The sequence below is a fragment of the Cataglyphis hispanica genome, chromosome 7 (genome assembly GCF_021464435.1).
Source record: "Cataglyphis hispanica isolate Lineage 1 chromosome 7, ULB_Chis1_1.0, whole genome shotgun sequence".
Lineage (NCBI taxonomy): Eukaryota > Metazoa > Arthropoda > Insecta > Hymenoptera > Formicidae > Cataglyphis > Cataglyphis hispanica.
The window spans coordinates 1292741-1312233 of record NC_065960.1 but is presented as its reverse complement, the minus strand read 5'-3'; the positions used below and the strand labels follow the sequence as shown (position 1 = coordinate 1312233).

General features: G+C 36.2%; 1 protein-coding gene across 19 annotated transcripts in view; it reads left to right on the top strand.

Moving 5' to 3' along the window:
* The window catches only part of LOC126850889 (twitchin), a 90163-nt gene that overhangs the window by 50473 nt on the left and 20197 nt on the right, over positions 1 to 19493 (top strand). For all 19 annotated transcript variants that reach the window (XM_050594317.1, XM_050594313.1, XM_050594316.1 and 16 more), the window contains 34 exons: positions 1864 to 1989; positions 2153 to 2297; positions 2386 to 2525; positions 2599 to 2743; positions 2855 to 2996; positions 3078 to 3202; positions 3298 to 3651; positions 3861 to 4067; positions 4152 to 4460; positions 4660 to 5250; positions 5535 to 5840; positions 5982 to 6284; positions 6576 to 6860; positions 7067 to 7378; positions 7707 to 8009; positions 8121 to 8402; positions 8505 to 8804; positions 9011 to 9313; positions 9481 to 9762; positions 9981 to 10286; positions 10656 to 10958; positions 11159 to 11460; positions 11667 to 11946; positions 12063 to 12368; positions 12516 to 12790; positions 12887 to 13193; positions 13579 to 14460; positions 14761 to 15060; positions 15408 to 15689; positions 15957 to 16256; positions 16432 to 16734; positions 17195 to 17653; positions 18245 to 18367; positions 18495 to 19382. In XM_050594317.1, coding sequence (XP_050450274.1) covers positions 1864 to 1989; positions 2153 to 2297; positions 2386 to 2525; positions 2599 to 2743; positions 2855 to 2996; positions 3078 to 3202; positions 3298 to 3651; positions 3861 to 4067; positions 4152 to 4460; positions 4660 to 5250; positions 5535 to 5840; positions 5982 to 6284; positions 6576 to 6860; positions 7067 to 7378; positions 7707 to 8009; positions 8121 to 8402; positions 8505 to 8804; positions 9011 to 9313; positions 9481 to 9762; positions 9981 to 10286; positions 10656 to 10958; positions 11159 to 11460; positions 11667 to 11946; positions 12063 to 12368; positions 12516 to 12790; positions 12887 to 13193; positions 13579 to 14460; positions 14761 to 15060; positions 15408 to 15689; positions 15957 to 16256; positions 16432 to 16734; positions 17195 to 17653; positions 18245 to 18367; positions 18495 to 19382 — 10576 coding nt within the window. The remainder of the gene's footprint in view (positions 1 to 1863; positions 1990 to 2152; positions 2298 to 2385; positions 2526 to 2598; positions 2744 to 2854; positions 2997 to 3077; positions 3203 to 3297; positions 3652 to 3860; positions 4068 to 4151; positions 4461 to 4659; positions 5251 to 5534; positions 5841 to 5981; positions 6285 to 6575; positions 6861 to 7066; positions 7379 to 7706; positions 8010 to 8120; positions 8403 to 8504; positions 8805 to 9010; positions 9314 to 9480; positions 9763 to 9980; positions 10287 to 10655; positions 10959 to 11158; positions 11461 to 11666; positions 11947 to 12062; positions 12369 to 12515; positions 12791 to 12886; positions 13194 to 13578; positions 14461 to 14760; positions 15061 to 15407; positions 15690 to 15956; positions 16257 to 16431; positions 16735 to 17194; positions 17654 to 18244; positions 18368 to 18494; positions 19383 to 19493) is intronic.

Sequence of the window (19493 nt, the reverse complement as noted above, 5' to 3'; positions counted from 1 at the left end):
TTAACAATATTTAATCATATCTCACATTTTTTAATAAATTATATAAATTATTTAGATTTAAGACATTTTAGATATTCTTCGTTATTGCATTTCGCTCTGTTGAGTTATGTGACTAGCAAAATTACAAAAATATCAATGCAATTAGGAGAAAAACAACTACCATTAACTAAAAACTGATAATAGCTGCACATTATATTTAATAAATATTTTAACGAAATATACTTTGAATAAGATTATAATAATTTATAGCTTAATAATTATTGTAACTGTATATATAATTGTATATACATATATTGTAACTGTTATATTTAACTATTTAATAATTTTAACCGTACATAGTGCTAATCACGAATAATTTAGAATATCAATGATTTATCCAAGAAGTTCGAAATAATTAGAACTACAAAACTGTAAAATAGCATTGACAACAAAAAATCTGAATAAAAGCCCAGGGACTTTTTGCTGAAAAGCGATCAGCAAGTAAGATTGACAACCGCGTGAGGAGAAGGTACTGTGATTGCGGATTTGCCTTTTGTTGTTTCTAGAATAGTGGATCGCGTAGGCCATCTCTGGCCGAATTAATTCCCGACTGGCCGATCCTGCATCACTTCACCAAGACGGAGGTTGGGCCGATTCTTACATGAATCGAATTATTTCATCGATAATATCACGTGATATTGACTGTCGATGTTTGCCTGTCGCTGTTTGTCTCAAACAGTCTCCGAAACTCGACGATCTGTTTATCTTTTTTCTCTGACTCGCTCGAGAACTCTCTCATTCTTTCACTCGACAATACTTTTGTACAAATTAATTGTTTCTCTTCAAATTTTACTTCTCTTCTATGGCTTCGATTAATGATCTTTATTATCCTTTAATTAATTTTTTTAAATCGAAGTTATACTTTGTTTCCACTATTGCACTCTCTTCAATCTTTATATAACTTTATCTTTTCTAATTCTTCTCTTATTCTGCCGATAAACATATTCTGTATAATTTTAAAACTTATTTAAAGGAATTCTAATTTGTGATTATTTTTATAATGAAGAAATTTGTTAATTTAGGCAGTTAAAAAAAAAGAATTTTTATAATAAATTTTATAATAATTATTAATGAATTAAATTAAACAAAATATACATATTTTGTGTATTAATTTTAAATTCATACCTACACAATATATATTACATCTTTACGTTATTAATATTTTCATTTCTATTTTAGATTATAAAATTGATATTGGACACATAATAATTTTATAAAATAAAACTATTGAAAATATATCTCTTTTCAATGTATTGAAAAAACACGACGATAATCACATTTGGAATTCTTAATATTAAATATATAATATCTTTTATCATCAATGTGTTTTGAATGTATCGTAAGCGGCGGCTTCTTCAGCAATTATCTTCTCGCGCATCTTCTTGCTCGAGCAGTGACGAATATTCTTCTCGAGAAAGCCTATTCTGATTCTTCTCTTTCACAAAACTGTTTAACAATCTTAACAGTAATAAGCATGACGAGTTACAGGCTTGAAAATGTCCGGTCCAGCCGACGAACGATCGATCGAGCTTCTTGCAAATTTTTCTATGTTTTTCTCTAGAATATTTTTTTGTCTAGAGTATCTTTCTCTCGAAGTATTCAAGAAGACTTCGTCTTTTTTTGCCGTCTGTTACCCTCCGTTCTCCTATTCGTACGGAGAGGCAGCGGCAGTGTTTTTTTCGATTTTTTCATCGATTTTTTTCTTCTACTTTTATTGTATCGCCTGGCAAAGCTGTCGATGTTGAACGATATTACTACTGTGGAATTCCTCGGCTAAATTCACGAACGTGATTCATAGTTGATTGATAATTCTCTCTTTCGCAGAAACAAGAGAGCTTCTTGAAGCCACTGGTGGATCAATATGCCAAGGAGGGCAAGGACAAGAAGGTCGTCTTCGAAGCGAACTTTTCGAAACCGAATTGCAAACCGAAATGGTTCTTCCGAAAGGACGTGAGTGTGTTGGAAGAAATAATTTATCTAATATTATTTATTTTTATATTGCTGCAAAATTTAATTTTTAATTTTAATTTTTAATTAAAAAATTTTATATCTAATATATTTTCTATAATTATGAGAAAGTAGAATAAATAGTGATTATTTATTTTTTGTATAGGAATTATTCGCATCGGCCAAATATAAATTTAAAAATGAGGAAGATTGTTATCAGCTCATCATCACTGGACCTAAAGTCGAAGATACTGGAAAATACACGATCGAAATTGCCGGTGTGTCCAGCACAGGGTTCCTCAACGTGGATGGTATGTATTTTTTTGTACTAAACTCTTGTTTTCAATAAAATATTTTTTATAGAAAAAAAAATATCTTTATAATATCTCAAAATTTCAGAACCTGATCCAACGTTCACGTTTACGAAACCGCTGCCGAAGAAGAGCAGTGGCTTCACTAAGCACGAGACTTACATGGAGTGTACAGTCAGTTCAAATCTGGCGCAAGTTTCTTGGTACAAAGGCAAGACGAAACTCGAGGTAATTTATCGCAGTAAAAATTTGAATGATACAATATTTTGGATACTTTTTGATGTTAAATATTATTCTTTAGGATGGAGATCAGTACAGCATCTCCAAAGACATGTCCGGTGTATGCCGGCTATCGATTAAGAGCGCAACCCTCGAGGACAGTGGCGAATATACTTGCAAGATAAACAAACAGACGGACAAGACTGACACTGTTCTCACTGTAGTCGGTAAGAGATATAATTTTAATATTATAATGCATTTAATATATATATAATATTTTTTTATATTATATGATTTTGTCGAGCTTACAAAATTTTATGACAATTTCTTTTCTTCAGAATATCCTTACAAGTTCGTCAAAGTGTTGAAGCATCAGCAGCTGGTAGAAAAGGAGACACTGACTTTGCTTTGCGAACTCGACGATGCTGCGGGTGAAGTTCAATGGTTTAAGGGTGACCAAGCGATTACACCTGACAAAAGGTAATTTAAATTAATAATTGATTTTTCACTTATTTACCTCTTTTCTGAGTGCTTTATATAAACAATTTCTTGCATTATTAGAGTGCAGATCAAGGAAGATGGCAGGAAACGAAAGCTCATCATTAAAGACTGCAAAGTCACCGACGCCGGGCTGTATTCTTGTGTGAGCAATGCCGATAAGACAGAAGCGGAAATCGTGATTAATTGTAAGTAACAAAATTACTTTAACTTATCCTCAATTATTCAATCTCGGAAAAAAATCATTAAAATTATGTAAATCATTCTTGTGCAAAAATCGCAGATGCCAATCGCTTCAACAAGAAGTTGAAGGATACGGTAGCGATAGAGAGAGAGAAGCTGGTGTTGGACGTTGAGCTTCAGGATCAGACCGCACCAGCCATATTCTACTTCAACGGCCAAAAGATCGAGCCCAACGAGAGAGTAGAGATCAAGAATCTCGGCGGTGGTAAACATCAATTGATCTTCAACAAAGTGGAGATGACGGACGACGGTGAAATCATGTGCGAGAGCGGTCAGCTGACCAGCAGTTGCAAACTCACCGTGAAGAAGGGCGAGAGCAAGCCTATCGTCGATTTCCCCGATAAGGTCGAAGGGCCTTGCAGTTCACCACTGATCTTTGTTGTGCCTTTTAAAGGTGATGGCTCTCTCTATTTTACTTATATTTTATTTTTGCATATTTTACTAATATTTTATATCAAATTTTGATTATATTTAATTATATTTATGATTTATAGTTTGATATAGAAAGACAATAAGATATAAGAGAATTCTAAAAAATATAACAATGCATAAATATATGCTTTGGATTACAAGTTGTGACATTTATATTTCTAATCTATACAGTCGATGGCACCAAGCAGAGTCAAGTAGAAGCAAAACTGATGAAAGATGGTAAACCGCTACCTCTCAAGGATGTTGAGATCGTTGTCGGCGAGGACAAAGTTACGTATAAGATCAAGAAACCTCAGCGCGAGTCATCTGGAGTCTATCAGATAAAGATCGGAAACAATCAAGGCGAAGAAGTAAAGGACGTCAACATTGTTATGCAAGGTTTATATATATATTTTTTTTTAATTAATTAAAAAAATATCTTGCATTTTCGTGATTTTTTTATTTTTAAATTATTTTCTTCAGATGTTCCATCTCCGCCGTACGACGTCGAGGTCAACGAGATTTTCCAGAACTCCTGCGTTGTATCGTTTAAGCCATCTAAAGATGATGGCGGCACTCCTATCACGAAATACATTATCGAGCGTCTCGATCTCAGCTTGAAATCTCAGTGGGATAACGTAGGCGAGGTCATGTCGGGCGAGAAATGTGTCTACAAAGTTGCAGATCTTGTTGCGAAGAAGGAGTACAAATTCCGCATACGGGCCATAAACAAGCTCGGTTCCAGCGAACCGGCAATGTTCGGCAAGCCTGTCTTAGCCAAGGATCCATGGGGTAAATATATCAAACCTGTACTAATCAAAATTTATTATTATCTTTGTAAAATTAAAGTGTAATTAAAAAGTAAATTTATTTAAATATAAAGATTAATTCTAATAATCGGATCTCAGAAATTTTTACATTTTGATTTTACTATCTATGCTAAGTATGCCAGTTTAAAATAGAATAAAAAACAAAAGCTTTGTCTTTACAGATGAGCCAGGCAAACCGACGAACGTCGATGTAACCGACTGGGACAAGGATCATGCTGACTTGACGTGGACGAAACCAGAGAATGACGGTGGTGCACCGATCACCGGTTACGTAATCGAGTACAAAGAGAAATTCGGCAAGGAATGGGTGAAGGGCAAAGAGATCGAGGGCGACGTTACTCAAGCGACTATTGACGGTCTCAAGGAAGGCACGCAATACGAATTCAGGATACGAGCGGTGAACAAGGCCGGTCCCGGAGAACCGTCCGACGCCACGAAGCCGATCATTGCCAAATGCCGATTCGTCAAACCGTACATCGTCGGCGATGGTCTCACAAATCTGGTTGTCAAAAAGGGCCAGATCATCAAGTATGACATTAAGTATGCTGGCGAACCAGATCCGGAGGTACACTGGTTCCTCGGTCAAAAGGAGATTGTCCAAGACGCAGCCGAGAGGATCACGATCGACAAATATGAGAGAAATACTGTATTGACGGTCAGAAAGACTACCCGACCTGATTCCGGAAAATACAAATTGGTGTTGACAAACAGTTCCGGTACATGCGAGAGCATTGCTGACGTCGTCGTTTTAGGTAAGTCGTGTCTAACATACGAGTCGTTGAAGTCTCAATTGATGTTTCTTTAATAAAAATTTCAGTAAAGAGAAAAAATATTTTTAAAAATTAATTTTAATTAATTTATGAAATAAATAATTTAATAACACAAAATTCAAGATTAAATATTAGTAAAATTGTATAAAAATTATTTAAAATTCTATAAATTTATTATTTGTTTTTATCTCTTTTATAGAGTTTTAAAAATAAAATTTATTAAAGTATCTTGAGTTTATAATTATCGCATCTTATTTTTTCTGCAGACAAACCATCGTCTCCGCTAGGACCTCTCAAAGTGGAAGAAGTCCGCGCCGATCATGTCAAGGTCAAATGGAATTCACCCGAAGACAATGGCGGTACCGATATCACGGGTTACGTGTTGGAAAAGATGGACTTAGATACTGGACGATGGATTCCAGCAGGAGAAGTCGGTCCCAATGAGAAAACCTTTACGTTCTCTGGGCTGACACCGAAGAAAAAGTACAAGTTCCGTGTCAAAGCGGTCAACAAAGAAGGCGAGTCCGAACCCTTAGAGGTTGAGGAAGCTATTCTCGCAAAGAATCCTTACGGTAAGAACATATATTTGATTTTGCTGACGATTAATAGTTTTAAATTAGATAATAAAAATATTATTAATTTAATTAAATTTTATTTTGTTATATATTAGAACAGTGTGTTTTATGCTTTATACATTTTTTTTTTTTTGACAGATGAGCCTGGCAAGCCTGGCAAACCGGAGATTTTCGACTACGATAATGTCAGCGTGTCATTGAAATGGGAGAAACCAAAGAGCGATGGTGGTAGACCGATCACTCACTACACCATCGAAATGAAGGACAAATTTGCTGTCGATTGGGTTGAAGTGATGAAAACCACCGACGCGACTCCCGAGGCTAAAGTTGAAGGCCTCAAGGAAAAGATGGTGTATCAATTCCGTGTTCGTGCTCACAATAAGGCTGGTCCTAGCGAGCCCAGCGAGCCCACGGACAATCATCTTTGCAAACACAGGAATTGTAAGTTGAAATTTTTATGGTTTAATCTAAATCTTTTCCCTCTCTTCCTTCTTCTTTTGACACAGTTTTTATAATTATCAAAAAATTGCTTTTTGCAGTAAAGTAAGTTATCAAACTTATTATAAACTTGCCATTTATATAATCTCATTCTTGTTAGATGTTTATTTTTTAAGAGGTAATTAAATATGATATATTTTGGAAATATTTTATATTTCTCAAATAAAAAGAATCCTTAATTAATTTATAAGAAAGATATATGTCTCTTAAAAATTAAAAAATAATTTTTTTTAGTGAGACCAAGAATCGATCGGACCAACTTCAAATCCATCATCATCAAGGCTGGTCGCACGCATAAATGGTCTGTGGACGTGACGGGTGAACCACCGCCGGAAACAAAGTGGATTTGGAGAGATAATATTCCGCTGACCAATACCGAACGTATCAAGATCGACAATGTCGACTATCATACAGATTTCACGATCATCAATGTGATGCGCAAGGATACCGGAAAATATACCCTAATCGCCGAAAACGCTAACGGCAAGGATGAGGAAACCGTCGAACTCACAGTACTTGGTAAATTTCTAATTTTCAAACTTGATTTTTCTTTGTAATGCAATCTAAAAATTAAAATGTATATGCAATAATTCATTAACAATTTAAAATATAACTTAATTAAAGTTTTACATTTTTATATTAGTTACATGATTTAAAAAAAGAAAAAACTCATTATAGAGTATTAAAAAAAAATCTTAATTCAAGCACTAAATCTCTTGTTGCAGGAAAACCGAGTGCTCCTAGAGGACCTCTAGAAGTAAGCGACGTCACTAACACCACGGCCAAGGTGAAATGGGAGAAACCGGAAGATGACGGTGGTGTGCCGATCAAAGAGTATGAGATCGAGAAGATGGACACAAAAACTGGAAAATGGGTCAGAGTGGGCAAAATACCTGGAAATTCGCCGATCACGGAATTTGAAGTGACTGGCCTGAATCCCGGAAGCGAGTACAAGTTCCGGGTGACAGCTGTCAACGACGAGGGCGATTCCGAGCCTCTGGAAAGCGAGCGCGGCGTCATCGCAAAGAATCCATATGGTATATTGATATTTTTTATTGAGATGTATATAAAGAAAAAACCTTAATTTATCAAAATATCTGAAGAAAAATTCGGAAAATTATGCATTATTTATTCATGTTCTTCAATTAGTTTAAAGTTTTTTTTTTTAATTAAAATTGTGCGCAATTATCTCTTCAAGATTTTAATTAAAAAATTTAATTGCGTTAAATATTAAATATTAAAAAGTTGCTATATATTTTTTGAATATATAATCTCCGTTATATTTAACGAGTGAATATACGAATTGAATTCGTATATTAATTCACGATAAATTCAGAATGAAATTTAAATACAATTTTCTTTCAGACGAACCTTTGAAACCTGGAACTCCCGAGGTGACCGATTACGATAATGAATCCATAAGCTTGAAATGGACTCCGCCCGAATTTGATGGTGGTGCGCCGATCGAAAAATACATTATCGAAAAGAAGGATCGCTATAAGCCTGATTGGGAGAAGGCTATTGAGGTTCCTGGAAATCAGCTTGAAGGCAAAGTACCCGATCTGAAAGAAAGGGGCGAATATCAGTTCCGAGTCATCGCTGTGAACAAAGCCGGACCTTCGCCGCCGTCAGATGCATCGAAGATGCAAATCTGCAAGCATAAAGCTCGTAAGTTTCCCCCTCCCCCTCAAAAAAAAGATGATGTTATAAAAAAATATTACATTTTATTATTCTAATATATACCGTGAAATAATGTCGTGTTTTATAATTTTGCTTTAGTGAAACCGAGGATCGATAGAACTAACTTGAAACCGATTATCGTGCGAGCCGGCAAACTCGTCAAGTACGACGTAGATGTGCGCGGCGAACCACCGCCGGAGATTAAGTGGTATCACGCCGGTAATGAAGTGAAATCCGCAGAGAACATTGAGATAGTTAACATCGATTACAACACGAAGCTTACCATCTCTGATAGCGTGCGGAAGAATACCGGTGTGTGGAAGATCAAAGCTGTCAATCCTCACGGCGAGGACGAGGCAGAGGTTGAAGTAACGATATTATGTGAGTGGCTTATACAGAAGTATCTTCTTTTTAATATTATTTTGATATATTATTAAAAAAATTTTTTTAAATTAAATTAAATTATTTTATTTTTATACATAGCTGCTCCCGGGAAACCAAAAGGACCGCTTAAAGTGTCGGACGTCACGAAGAACGGTTGCAAACTTAAATGGGGTAAGCCGGAGGACGACGGCGGCAAGCCGATCACTGGCTACCAAGTGGAAAAACTGGACAAAACGACTGGCAGATGGATACCTGTCGGTCGTACTGCGGATACCGAGATGGACATAAAAGGTCTTCAAGAAGGACATGAGTATGAGTTCAGAGTAAAGGCTCTGAATGAAGAAGGAGAATCAGAGCCGCTCGTGACAGATAGCTCCACGCTTGCAAAGAATCCTTATGGTAAATTTTTAATATTGTGTCAAATAAATGAAAAATTTTTGGATAGACTAAATTAATCAAAATAAAAATTAGTTATAAAATATTAATGTAAAATAAAATATTAAATAAATTACGTAAAAATTAAATAATTACGTAACATAAATTAAATTAGAAAAAATATAATAAAAAATATTTTTGAATTGAGAATAATCAACACATTTTAACAGATGTCACAAGCAAACCTGGAACACCAGAATTGGAAGATTGGGACGTCGATCGCGTTGATCTTAAATGGGAACCTCCGAAAAATACCGGCGGTGCACCGATCACTGGCTATATCATCGAGAAGAAGGAGAAACCCTCCTCGCAATGGGAGGAAGCTGTCGTCACGGACTCCCCACAACCTAAAGGCCGCGTTACCGGCTTGAAAAAAGGTTCCACTTATCAATTCCGTGTTCGCGCTGTTAACAAGGCTGGACCGTCGGAGCCCAGTGATCCGACCAAACCACATGTTGCTAAAGCAAGATTCCGTAAGTACTTTACTTTGTTAACTGGTTAATTGAAAGAGTAATTTCTAGCTATTATATCTAGTTATAAAATTTCATACATATAAAATAAGAAATATGAATAAATAAAAAAAGATTTATACATTTATAATAAAATAATTTATAATAATGTTATATCTTATTTTTTATAGTGAAACCACATATCAATCGTGACAAGCTGCAGACTATCAAAGTCAGAGCAGGCCAGTTAGTGAAATTAGAGGTTGATATCGAAGGTGAACCTCCTCCAACTGTTACCTGGAGTTTTGCTGGCGCTCCACTTCAAACCGGAGCAAACGTTAAAATCGATAACGAAGATTACCTCACTAAAATCCAGTTGACAAACACAAGTCGCAAATTAACTGGCAAATACACCATCAAAGCTGTAAACGATTCCGGACAAGATGAAGCCGACGTGGAGATTAACATTCTCGGTATATAAATAAATTTTGTTCATATTGTTTTTTAATTCAAATATCTAGAAAAATTATATTTTATATTTTTTTTAACTAAACAATAAACTTTTAGAATAAAAATAACTTTTATTTAAAAAAAAGGCGCAAATTATATAATATATATACATATATTTACATATATATATAACTTTATATAATTTGATTTTATATTATATAATTTTATTTGATTTTAACAGATAAACCTGGAAAACCGGAGGGACCATTGGAAGTGACGGACGTACACAAGGAGGGTTGCAAATTGAAATGGAGCAAGCCGAAGGACGACGGTGGTCTTCCTTTATCCAGTTATATAGTAGAAAAAATGGACGTGACGACTGGTCGATGGGTACCTGCCGGTATTGTGGACCCTGAAAAAACCGAGCATACAATTACTGGCTTGGAACCTGGCCACAAATACGAATTCCGTGTGAAGGCTGTGAACGAGGAGGGTGAATCAGAACCTTTGCAAACTGATGTCGCCATCATAGCCAAGAATCCATACGGTATAGTATTATAATCTCGATTATAACGTTCATATTTATTTTTACATATAATTCAATTCTGGATTAAATATAATTTTAGATACACTATAATTTGTGTGCAGTATACTCTGTATTTCATTAGTAGTACAATTTATAAATAGTAACTGTTTTCTAAAATTATAGTGTTGCAGGTAATATATTATTCTCTTTCCCTTCAATAGATAAAATCTTATTGAATTTTATTACAGTGATTATTATTATTATGGTAAAAATATCGACATTAAAAGATGAAATTTTTTTCTTTAATTATATACATGTATATGTTTTTAAATTTCTTTAATTTTATTAAAGTACATATAAACTTATAGAATGCTTTTTGAAATATTTCAGATGCTCCAGCAGCACCTGGACTCCCAGAGATAATTGATTGGTCAGAAAATATGGTGAAACTCAAGTGGGAACCACCGATAAGAGACGGCGGTGCGCCAATTACCGGATATATCATCGAGATGAAGGATAAGTTTGGTAGTAACTTTGTCAAAGCGGCTGAAGTGGAAGGGCCCATATGTACTGGCACAGTTCCCCGGTTGGAAGAGGGCAACCAATATCAATTCAGGGTACGCGCTGTCAACAAAGCTGGTCCTGGTGAACCTAGCGAGGCCACGAATCCGCACACTGCTAAAGCTCGTTGGCGTAAGTAAAGTTTTCATTATCGCTAAAGACTATAGTATATATCATAAAAATAATATAATAGAAATAATATAAATATATCATAGAAAAGAAGAAATATATACATAAAAAAAATTTATTTAAAAATTTTATAAATTTCTACATTGAAAGATAATGAGCATTCTAGATGAACATTCTAATTTTATTTTATTTTACTTTTGCAGTGAAACCATATATTGATCGTACAAATTTGCAAGCTATAACAGTGAAAGTCGGCCTCACCGTGACCCTAGATGTGAACATAATTGGCGAACCACCACCAAAAGTGACTTGGACTTTCAAGGAGAAGGAACTCGTGTCGGATGATACGATACGAATCGACAACATTGACTATAACACTAAATTTTTCATCTTGAAAACTAAACGTGCACATACTGGCAAATATGTGATTAAAGCTAAGAATGAGGTTGGCGAAGATACCGCCGAGATAGAAATTACTGTCCTCGGCAAGCCTAGCAAACCAAAGGTAATCTATTTTTTTTTAGATAATTTTTTTATTAACTTAATTAAATTAAATTAAATTAAAAATTATATTTTGATATAAATAAAAAAATTAAAAGATATAAAATGATTAAAAAGAAGTGTTTAAAATTATAATAATTAATTATTCATTAAATTCAGAAAATAAATAATATATTATCTTTTAAATAATAATTTTTTTTTATAATTCAGGGTCCGTTGGAAGTTACTGATGTAAATAAGCATGGCTGCAAGCTTAAATGGGACAAACCGGAAGACGATGGCGGCTCACCAGTCGAGTATTACGAGATCGAGAAGCTGGATCCTCTTACGGGACAATGGATTCCCTGCGGCCGCAGCACCGAGCCGGAAGCTACCATCACTGGCCTCCAAGAGGGCAAGCCTTATAAATTCCGCGTGAAAGCCGTCAACCGGGAAGGAGAGTCCGACGATCTGGAGGCAGACAAGTCTATCATAGCCAAGAATCCGTTTGGTATGTATATACAATACAGAACATAAAATATTCAATCTGGAATCGAAGATTATTTGAAATAAAAAACCAGAATCTTTGAATATCCGACGTTTCACACGCTTCTTTCTTGATTTCAGATGAACCGGGCAAACCTGGTAGACCGGAACTCAAGAACTGGGACAAGGACTTTGTCGATCTTGAGTGGACTCCGCCCAAGGATGACGGAGGTGCACCGATCGAGAAGTACATTGTACAAATGCGAGACAAAGAGGGTAGACTATGGGTCGACGTCGCCAAGGTTCCGGGAGATCGCACGGCCGCTAAAGTGACCGACGGTATCCAGGAAGGTCACGAGTACGAATTCAGGATCGTGGCGGTCAATAGGGCCGGGCCTGGCGAGCCTAGTGACAGTTCGAAGAGCGTAGTTGCCAAGCCTCGATTCTGTAAATAGACAATATATATAATCCATTTTGTGCTTAAATTTATTTATTAAATTTAATTATCTAATTTTATATTTTAATATAACTTTATATTTTTATATAATTTTAATAAGTTATTATAATAATATTAATGCGTATTCCTGTTTGCAGTGGCACCGCACATCGATCGCAAGAACCTTCAAAAGAAAGTCATGCGAATCGGCCAAATGCTGCGGCTCGAAGCTGACATCAAGGGTGAACCGCCTCCAGTCGTTACGTGGAAACTCAAGGACACGGTATTGAAGAGCATGGATCGGCTCAAGATCGAGAACGAGGATTATCATACTCTGTTCATCCTCAATAAGCTCCAGCGCTCGGACACTGGTACTTACACCGTCATCGCTAAGAATGACAGCGGCACTGATCAGGTCGACGTCGAGCTTCAGGTTTGTTTACTTACGTAAATTAAATCCTACAAAAATTGCTCGTTAAATATGTTTAAATAATTAATTTAATTGATGTTGTTTTGTGATAATTACTAGGTGCTGAGCAAACCCAGCAAACCGAAGGGACCACTCGAAGTATCTGACGTCACGGCCGAAGGCTGCAAGCTGAAGTGGGACAAACCCGACGACGACGGTGGCGAGCCGGTTGATCATTACGTCATCGAAAGGATGGATGTAGATACAGGACGTTGGGTACCATGCGGCACCAGTAAGACACCGGAGGCAGATGTTTCCGGTTTGAACGAGGGCAAGGATTATCAATTCCGTGTCAAAGCTGTTAATTCTGAAGGCGAATCCGAACCTTTAGAAACGTCGATACCGACGACCGCGAAGAATCCTTACTGTGAGTAATTCCGCTTATTTATATTTGCGGCATCTTTTATATTTGCGGTTGTTCCATTAATTTTTTTATCAATTTCCTTTTTTTATTAATTTTAATTTTACAATAATCCACAAAATTAAAATCAAATTTATTTTAAAAATTTTAAATATTTTTTTGTTAAAAAAAATATATATATATATATATATATATATATATATATATATACATATATATTATATATTTTTAGCAAAGAATATATATATTATTTTATAGAATTTATACTGTTTTGTAAAACATGCAAATTATTAAAAAATTTTTTATATACATCTTATAATATTTAAATATTATATAATATTTAATTATTATACTGTTACATTATTTATGAAGCTTTTATGTTTTATTATAGCCGAGCCAGATGCGCCTGGTAAACCCGAATTGAAAGATTGGTCGAAGAATCATGCAGACTTGAAGTGGAAGGCCCCGAAGAAAGACGGCGGCGCTCCCATAGAGAAGTACATCATCGAGAAGAAGGACCAGTACGGTAAATGGCAAAAGGCCGTAGAAGTTCCAGGCAACAAGACCGAAGCCAGAGTGCCAGATCTCATCGAAGGTCAAAAGTACCAATTCCGGGTTAAAGCTGTGAATAAGGGTGGCCAGAGCAAGCCCAGCGAGCCCAGCGATACCCTAACCGCCAAGGATCGTTACGCTGCCCCCAAGATCGACCGTACCAATCTGAAAGATATCACGATCAAAGCTGGCAACATTATTCGGCTGGACGTTAAAGTTACAGGCGAACCGCCGCCAAGTAAGACCTGGTTCCTTAACAAGGCCAAACAAGAGTCCGGTAACGTTTTGACTATCGAGGTAGAGGATTATAAGACCAAATTCGTGATCTCGTCGGCGACCAGAGCGCACTGCGGCACGTTGACCTTGAAGGCTGAGAACAGCTCCGGCAAAGATGAAGCATCTATTGAGATTCTTGTATTAGATAAGCCGAGTAAGCCCGAAGGACCGCTCAAAGTATCCGACGTGCACAAAGAAGGTTGCACCCTCAAATGGAATCCACCCTTGGACGATGGCGGCGCGCCCTTGGATCACTATGTGGTCGAGAAAATGGACACGGAGACCGGCAGATGGATACCAGTTGCACGAACCAAAGAACCTAACATGGTGGTGGAGAATTTGGTGCCCGGACAGGAGTATAAATTCCGAGTCGCGGCTGTAAACGCTGAGGGCGAATCGGAACCGTTGGAAACGGAGCATGGAATCGTCGCTAAGAATCCATTTGGTAAAATCTGATAATATATTAATTATAAATTTCTCGATAATTAATTATAATTAAAGTTTATTCTTTTATTTAATTTTTAATTTTTAAACTTATTTTATTAAAATTTTACGCGATATAGATTATTGTATATGAAACGAGAGTTTTAATTTTATTATTTTTATTATATACTTCAAGTTTTAGAATAAAAAATATTTTGAATTATAATCAGAAAAAATTCTATATATATAATTATTTTCTTATAATTTTCGAAAAATTATGTCTGCGTCTTTTAGACAAATAACATTAATTTTATTTTTGCAGACGAACCTGGCGCACCAGGACGTCCGGAAGCGACAGACTGGGATAAGGATCACGTGGATCTGCGATGGACTCCGCCGTTGAAAGACGGCGGATCTCCAATCACCGGATACGTGATTGAGAAGCGAGAAAAGGGCGCACCTAAATGGATCAAAGCCTGCGAGACCGGACCGGATTGTAAGGGTCGTGTCGACAATCTCGATGAGGGTGTCGAATATGAATTCAGAGTTAAAGCTGTCAATGCGGCGGGACCTGGCGAACCATCCGACGCCAGCAAACCGATCACTGCCAAGAGTCGAAGACGTAAGTCTTTAAACTCATTTACAAAGTTATCTTTTTATATTTTACATATATATTTCGTTGATACAATTTTTGCTAAATTTTATATTTTTATATTTTATATATATACATATTTTATATTTTAAAAAATATTGTTTTTAATAAAAAAATTTAAAGCTCGCTTTAAAAGTATAATCAATTTTTCAAATCGTAAAATTTTTTTAATAAAATGATTCATTTTAACCAATCATCTAATAAAATTCCTGTAAAAATGTTTTGAAATATAAAACTTGTTTTAAAATATATTAATAGACACGAGGACTATTTTTATTAATTTTAATTTTAATTATCTTTTGGTTTTTGCTCTGCAGTTGCACCGAAGATTGATAGACGAAACCTGCGTGACATAACAGTGCGCGAGAACGAAGCGTTTCACTTTGATGTCAAGATCATCGGCGAGCCGCCGCCAGACGTCACGTGGGTGATCAACAACAAGAGCATTCAGCAGACTACACACCGTAGGATACAGAACGTACCCTACAATAGTAAATTCTTCAATGATAAGCCCGAGCGCAAGGATAGCGGCACTTACAAGATTACAGCGGTCAATCAACACGGATCCGACACCGCTGAAGTCGAAGTTACCGTTATCTGTGAGTGGCTTTCTTATATCCTCTCAGAAGCTAAATTAATTAATTCCATTTTTTTGTAAATTTCTTAATTTTATCATAAAGAGATTTTATATTACAATTTATTACAATTTATTCTTATAATTTATTTTGCTAAATATATATTGCAAGTTGATAAAAAAATAATTTATAATTAATATATATATATATATATATATATATATATATATATATATATATATATATAAATTTTAATACGTATATTAATGATTTAAATTAATTATTTACCAGCCAAACCTGGCAAGCCGGAAGGACCATTGGAGGTATCTGATGTGCACAAGGAAGGATGCACGCTTAAATGGAAGAAACCCAAGGATGATGGCGGAGAACCGATCGAAGGTTACCTTGTGGAGAAGTTTGATCCGGAGACCGGAGTCTGGTTACCGGTCGGAAAAACCACCGGACCTGAGATGAAAGTCGAGGGACTTACACCTGGACACGAATACAAATTCCGAGTCAAGGCACTCAATAAGGAAGGGGAATCCGAACCGCTGGAGACCTTTAGCTCCATCATAGCTAAAGATCCGTTTAGTAAGTGAATCTTTTTTTATAATCTTCTGAAAAACAAACAATAATTAATCTTTGAAGATTATAATTAATTAAAAGTAAAATTAATTATATTTTTTTAATATTTTTCTGCTTTTAACTCTGTAATTATTCTGCAATCTGTAATAATTGCTAATTTTATCTGTAATTATTCTTATAGCCGTTCCAGCTGCACCTGGAGCACCAGAGCCAGTCGATTGGACGGCTAATCAAGTCGAGCTTACTTGGAAAGAGCCCGTCAGCGACGGCGGATCGCCCATCACGGGCTACATCATTGAAAAGAAAGACAAATACAGCACAATGTGGGAGAAAGCTTTGGAGATCGAAACACCGGTCACCAAAGCTCTGGTGCACGGTCTGATAGAAGGCAACGACTATCAATTCCGCGTAATCGCCGTGAATAAAGCTGGCCAATCTGAGCCCAGTGAAGCTAGCAAGACGTTCACCGCTAAACCACGTTTCTGTAAGTATTTATAGATTTAATTTACATTTAGTTTAATCTTTGCTTTTGATATTTCAATAAATCCTTTTTGTTGAAACATTCAATAAAATTATACAAATAATATTAAAGATATGTTTCTAATTAAATAAAATATTATTATTTTTTTCTGCGAATTATTACTTTGAATACTATCTTAAAACACTATTTTTACATTTTTGTTATATATAATTTTATTTAGTTATATTTTATGCAATTTTAATTTGTGATAATTTGTACATTATGTAATAATTATGACAAATACTATTATCTTAATAATTGGCCTACATACCTAACAATAAAATATTAATTGCGCAAATGATCAATCTGTAGACAACATCCTTGCATTGTTGCCATGAAACGTACACGCGTCTAAAAATAATATCGATAAAATGCTTATGTAAATTTGTAATCTAATTATTGCTTCTCTAATCATTCATCGCAGTGGCCCCGAAGATCGACAGGCGCAATCTGAGGGACGTTACTCTCTCTGCTGGCTCGATGCTGAAATTCGATGCCAACGTGATCGGCGAGCCCCCGCCCCATATCGAGTGGCGCTACGGTGCGATACCGCTTCATTCCGACCGCAAAGTGCAGATCGACAACAGCGACTACAGCACCAAGTTCAGCATACGTCCGGTTTCGCGGGACGATAGTGGCGATTATACCGTCACGGCCAGTAATTCGTCAGGCAAGGACTCGGTGACAGTTCAGGTGACAGTAACAGACAAGCCGACGCCGCCTGAAGGTCCGCTCCAAGTGTCAGACGTGCATAAAGAGGGATGCAAGTTGAAGTGGAAGAGACCTAAGGACGACGGTGGTACGCCTATTGAGTACTACCAGGTGGATAAGATGGACCCGGAGACCGGATGCTGGGTACCTTGTGGTCGTTCCACCGAACCAAGTAAGTACCCATTTGTTTGCAATAGATTCTCCTCTATTGGATACATTCATTTGCAATCATTAAATCACAATTATTGAATATTTGATATCATTAAATCCTTTGTTTAAGTAAAGTAATCAATTTTTTTATTATTATTTATTCAACATTCTTTTTTATAGTAAAACAATTTAAAATAATTCAAATTATAATAAAAAAAATTATGTGTAAGAAATATAATTTTTATTTTTAATTTTCTTAAATAGAATGTTGTACATATTTTATTCGAAATTTATGTATATAATGTAATGTATGTACATATAATGCGTACATATGTTATAAATTAATTTTTAAAATTATATTAATACACATATATTAATTATTAAAAAGGAGATACGAATTATATAAAAGATTGATAAATATGTATTTTATAAAAAAAGCGTTTACTACTTTTTTATTTTATTGATAAAAATTTTTTGTTTATAAATTCGATATCTGAAAACATACAAACAAAATTCTATATATATATATATATATATATATATATATATATATATATATATATATATGTAGATTGCGTATTTGTAATATGAAACGTTAAATTATTTTTTATAGATCTCGAGGTGACAGGTCTAACACCTGGCAAGGAGTATCTCTTCCGGGTATCCGCGGTCAATGCCGAAGGCGAGTCGAAGCCTTTGGAAGCGGAGCAAACAATAGTGGCCAAGAATCCATTCGGTATATTAATCAATTGTTATTCTTTAAATTAAACAATTAAATGCTGCAAGTATAAATTACAAAAATATTTTTCTAATTTGAAAGAATCTAATAATATATTAAATTGATCTGTCGCATTTAATCGCAGACGAGCCGGGCAAACCGGGTAATCTTCAAGCCACCGACTGGGACAAGGATCATGTCGATCTCAAATGGACTCCACCGGAGAATGACGGTGGTTCACCAATCACCGGTTATATAATCGAGAAAAAGGACAAGTATGGCGAATGGGAGAAAGCGTTGGAGGTGCCCGCGGACGAGACATCCGCCACCGTGCCGGATCTTATCGAGGGACAACCGTACGAGTTCCGCGTGCGAGCCGTGAACAAAGCTGGTCCAGGCGAGCCATCGGACGCCACTCCAACCATCATCGCGAAACCGCGCAATCAGGCGCCCAAGATTGATCGCACCAACCTAATCGAAGTGAAAATAAAGGCCGGCCAGAACTTCAACTTTGATTGCAAAGTGACGGGTGAGCCGCCGCCAACGACCAAGTGGATGTTGAACGGCAAGGAAGTCCGGCCAACCGATCGCATCAAAGTGAAACACGTGGATTACAACACAAGTCTGAACGTACGAATGGCCACGCGAGCGGAATCCGGCAAGTATACCGTCATCGCGGAGAACATTAACGGCCGAGACGAGGCCTTTGTCAAGGTGACTGTATTGGATAAGCCAAGCCCGCCTCAAGGTCCGCTACGTACATCCGATGTGCACGCCGAGGGTTGCAAACTCACGTGGAAGCCACCGGAGGATGACGGTGGACAACCGGTCGAGAAATATGTCGTGGAGAAGATGGACGAGGCCACGGGACGTTGGGTGCCAGCAGGGGAAACTGACGGTCCAGAAACGAATTTGCAAGTGGAAGGCTTGACGCCAGGGCACAAATACAAGTTCAGGGTGAGGGCTGTTAACAAACAAGGCAAGTCTGAGCCACTCACCGCTATGCAGAGCATCGAGGCGAAGAATCCCTTCGGTAAGAAAAAAATTTTTAAGAAAAATAATAATTTTTCTTTTTTTAATATTCTATTGAACATATATTTTTTTATTTTTAAAAATATTTTTAATTTAATAATTATTTTTATTT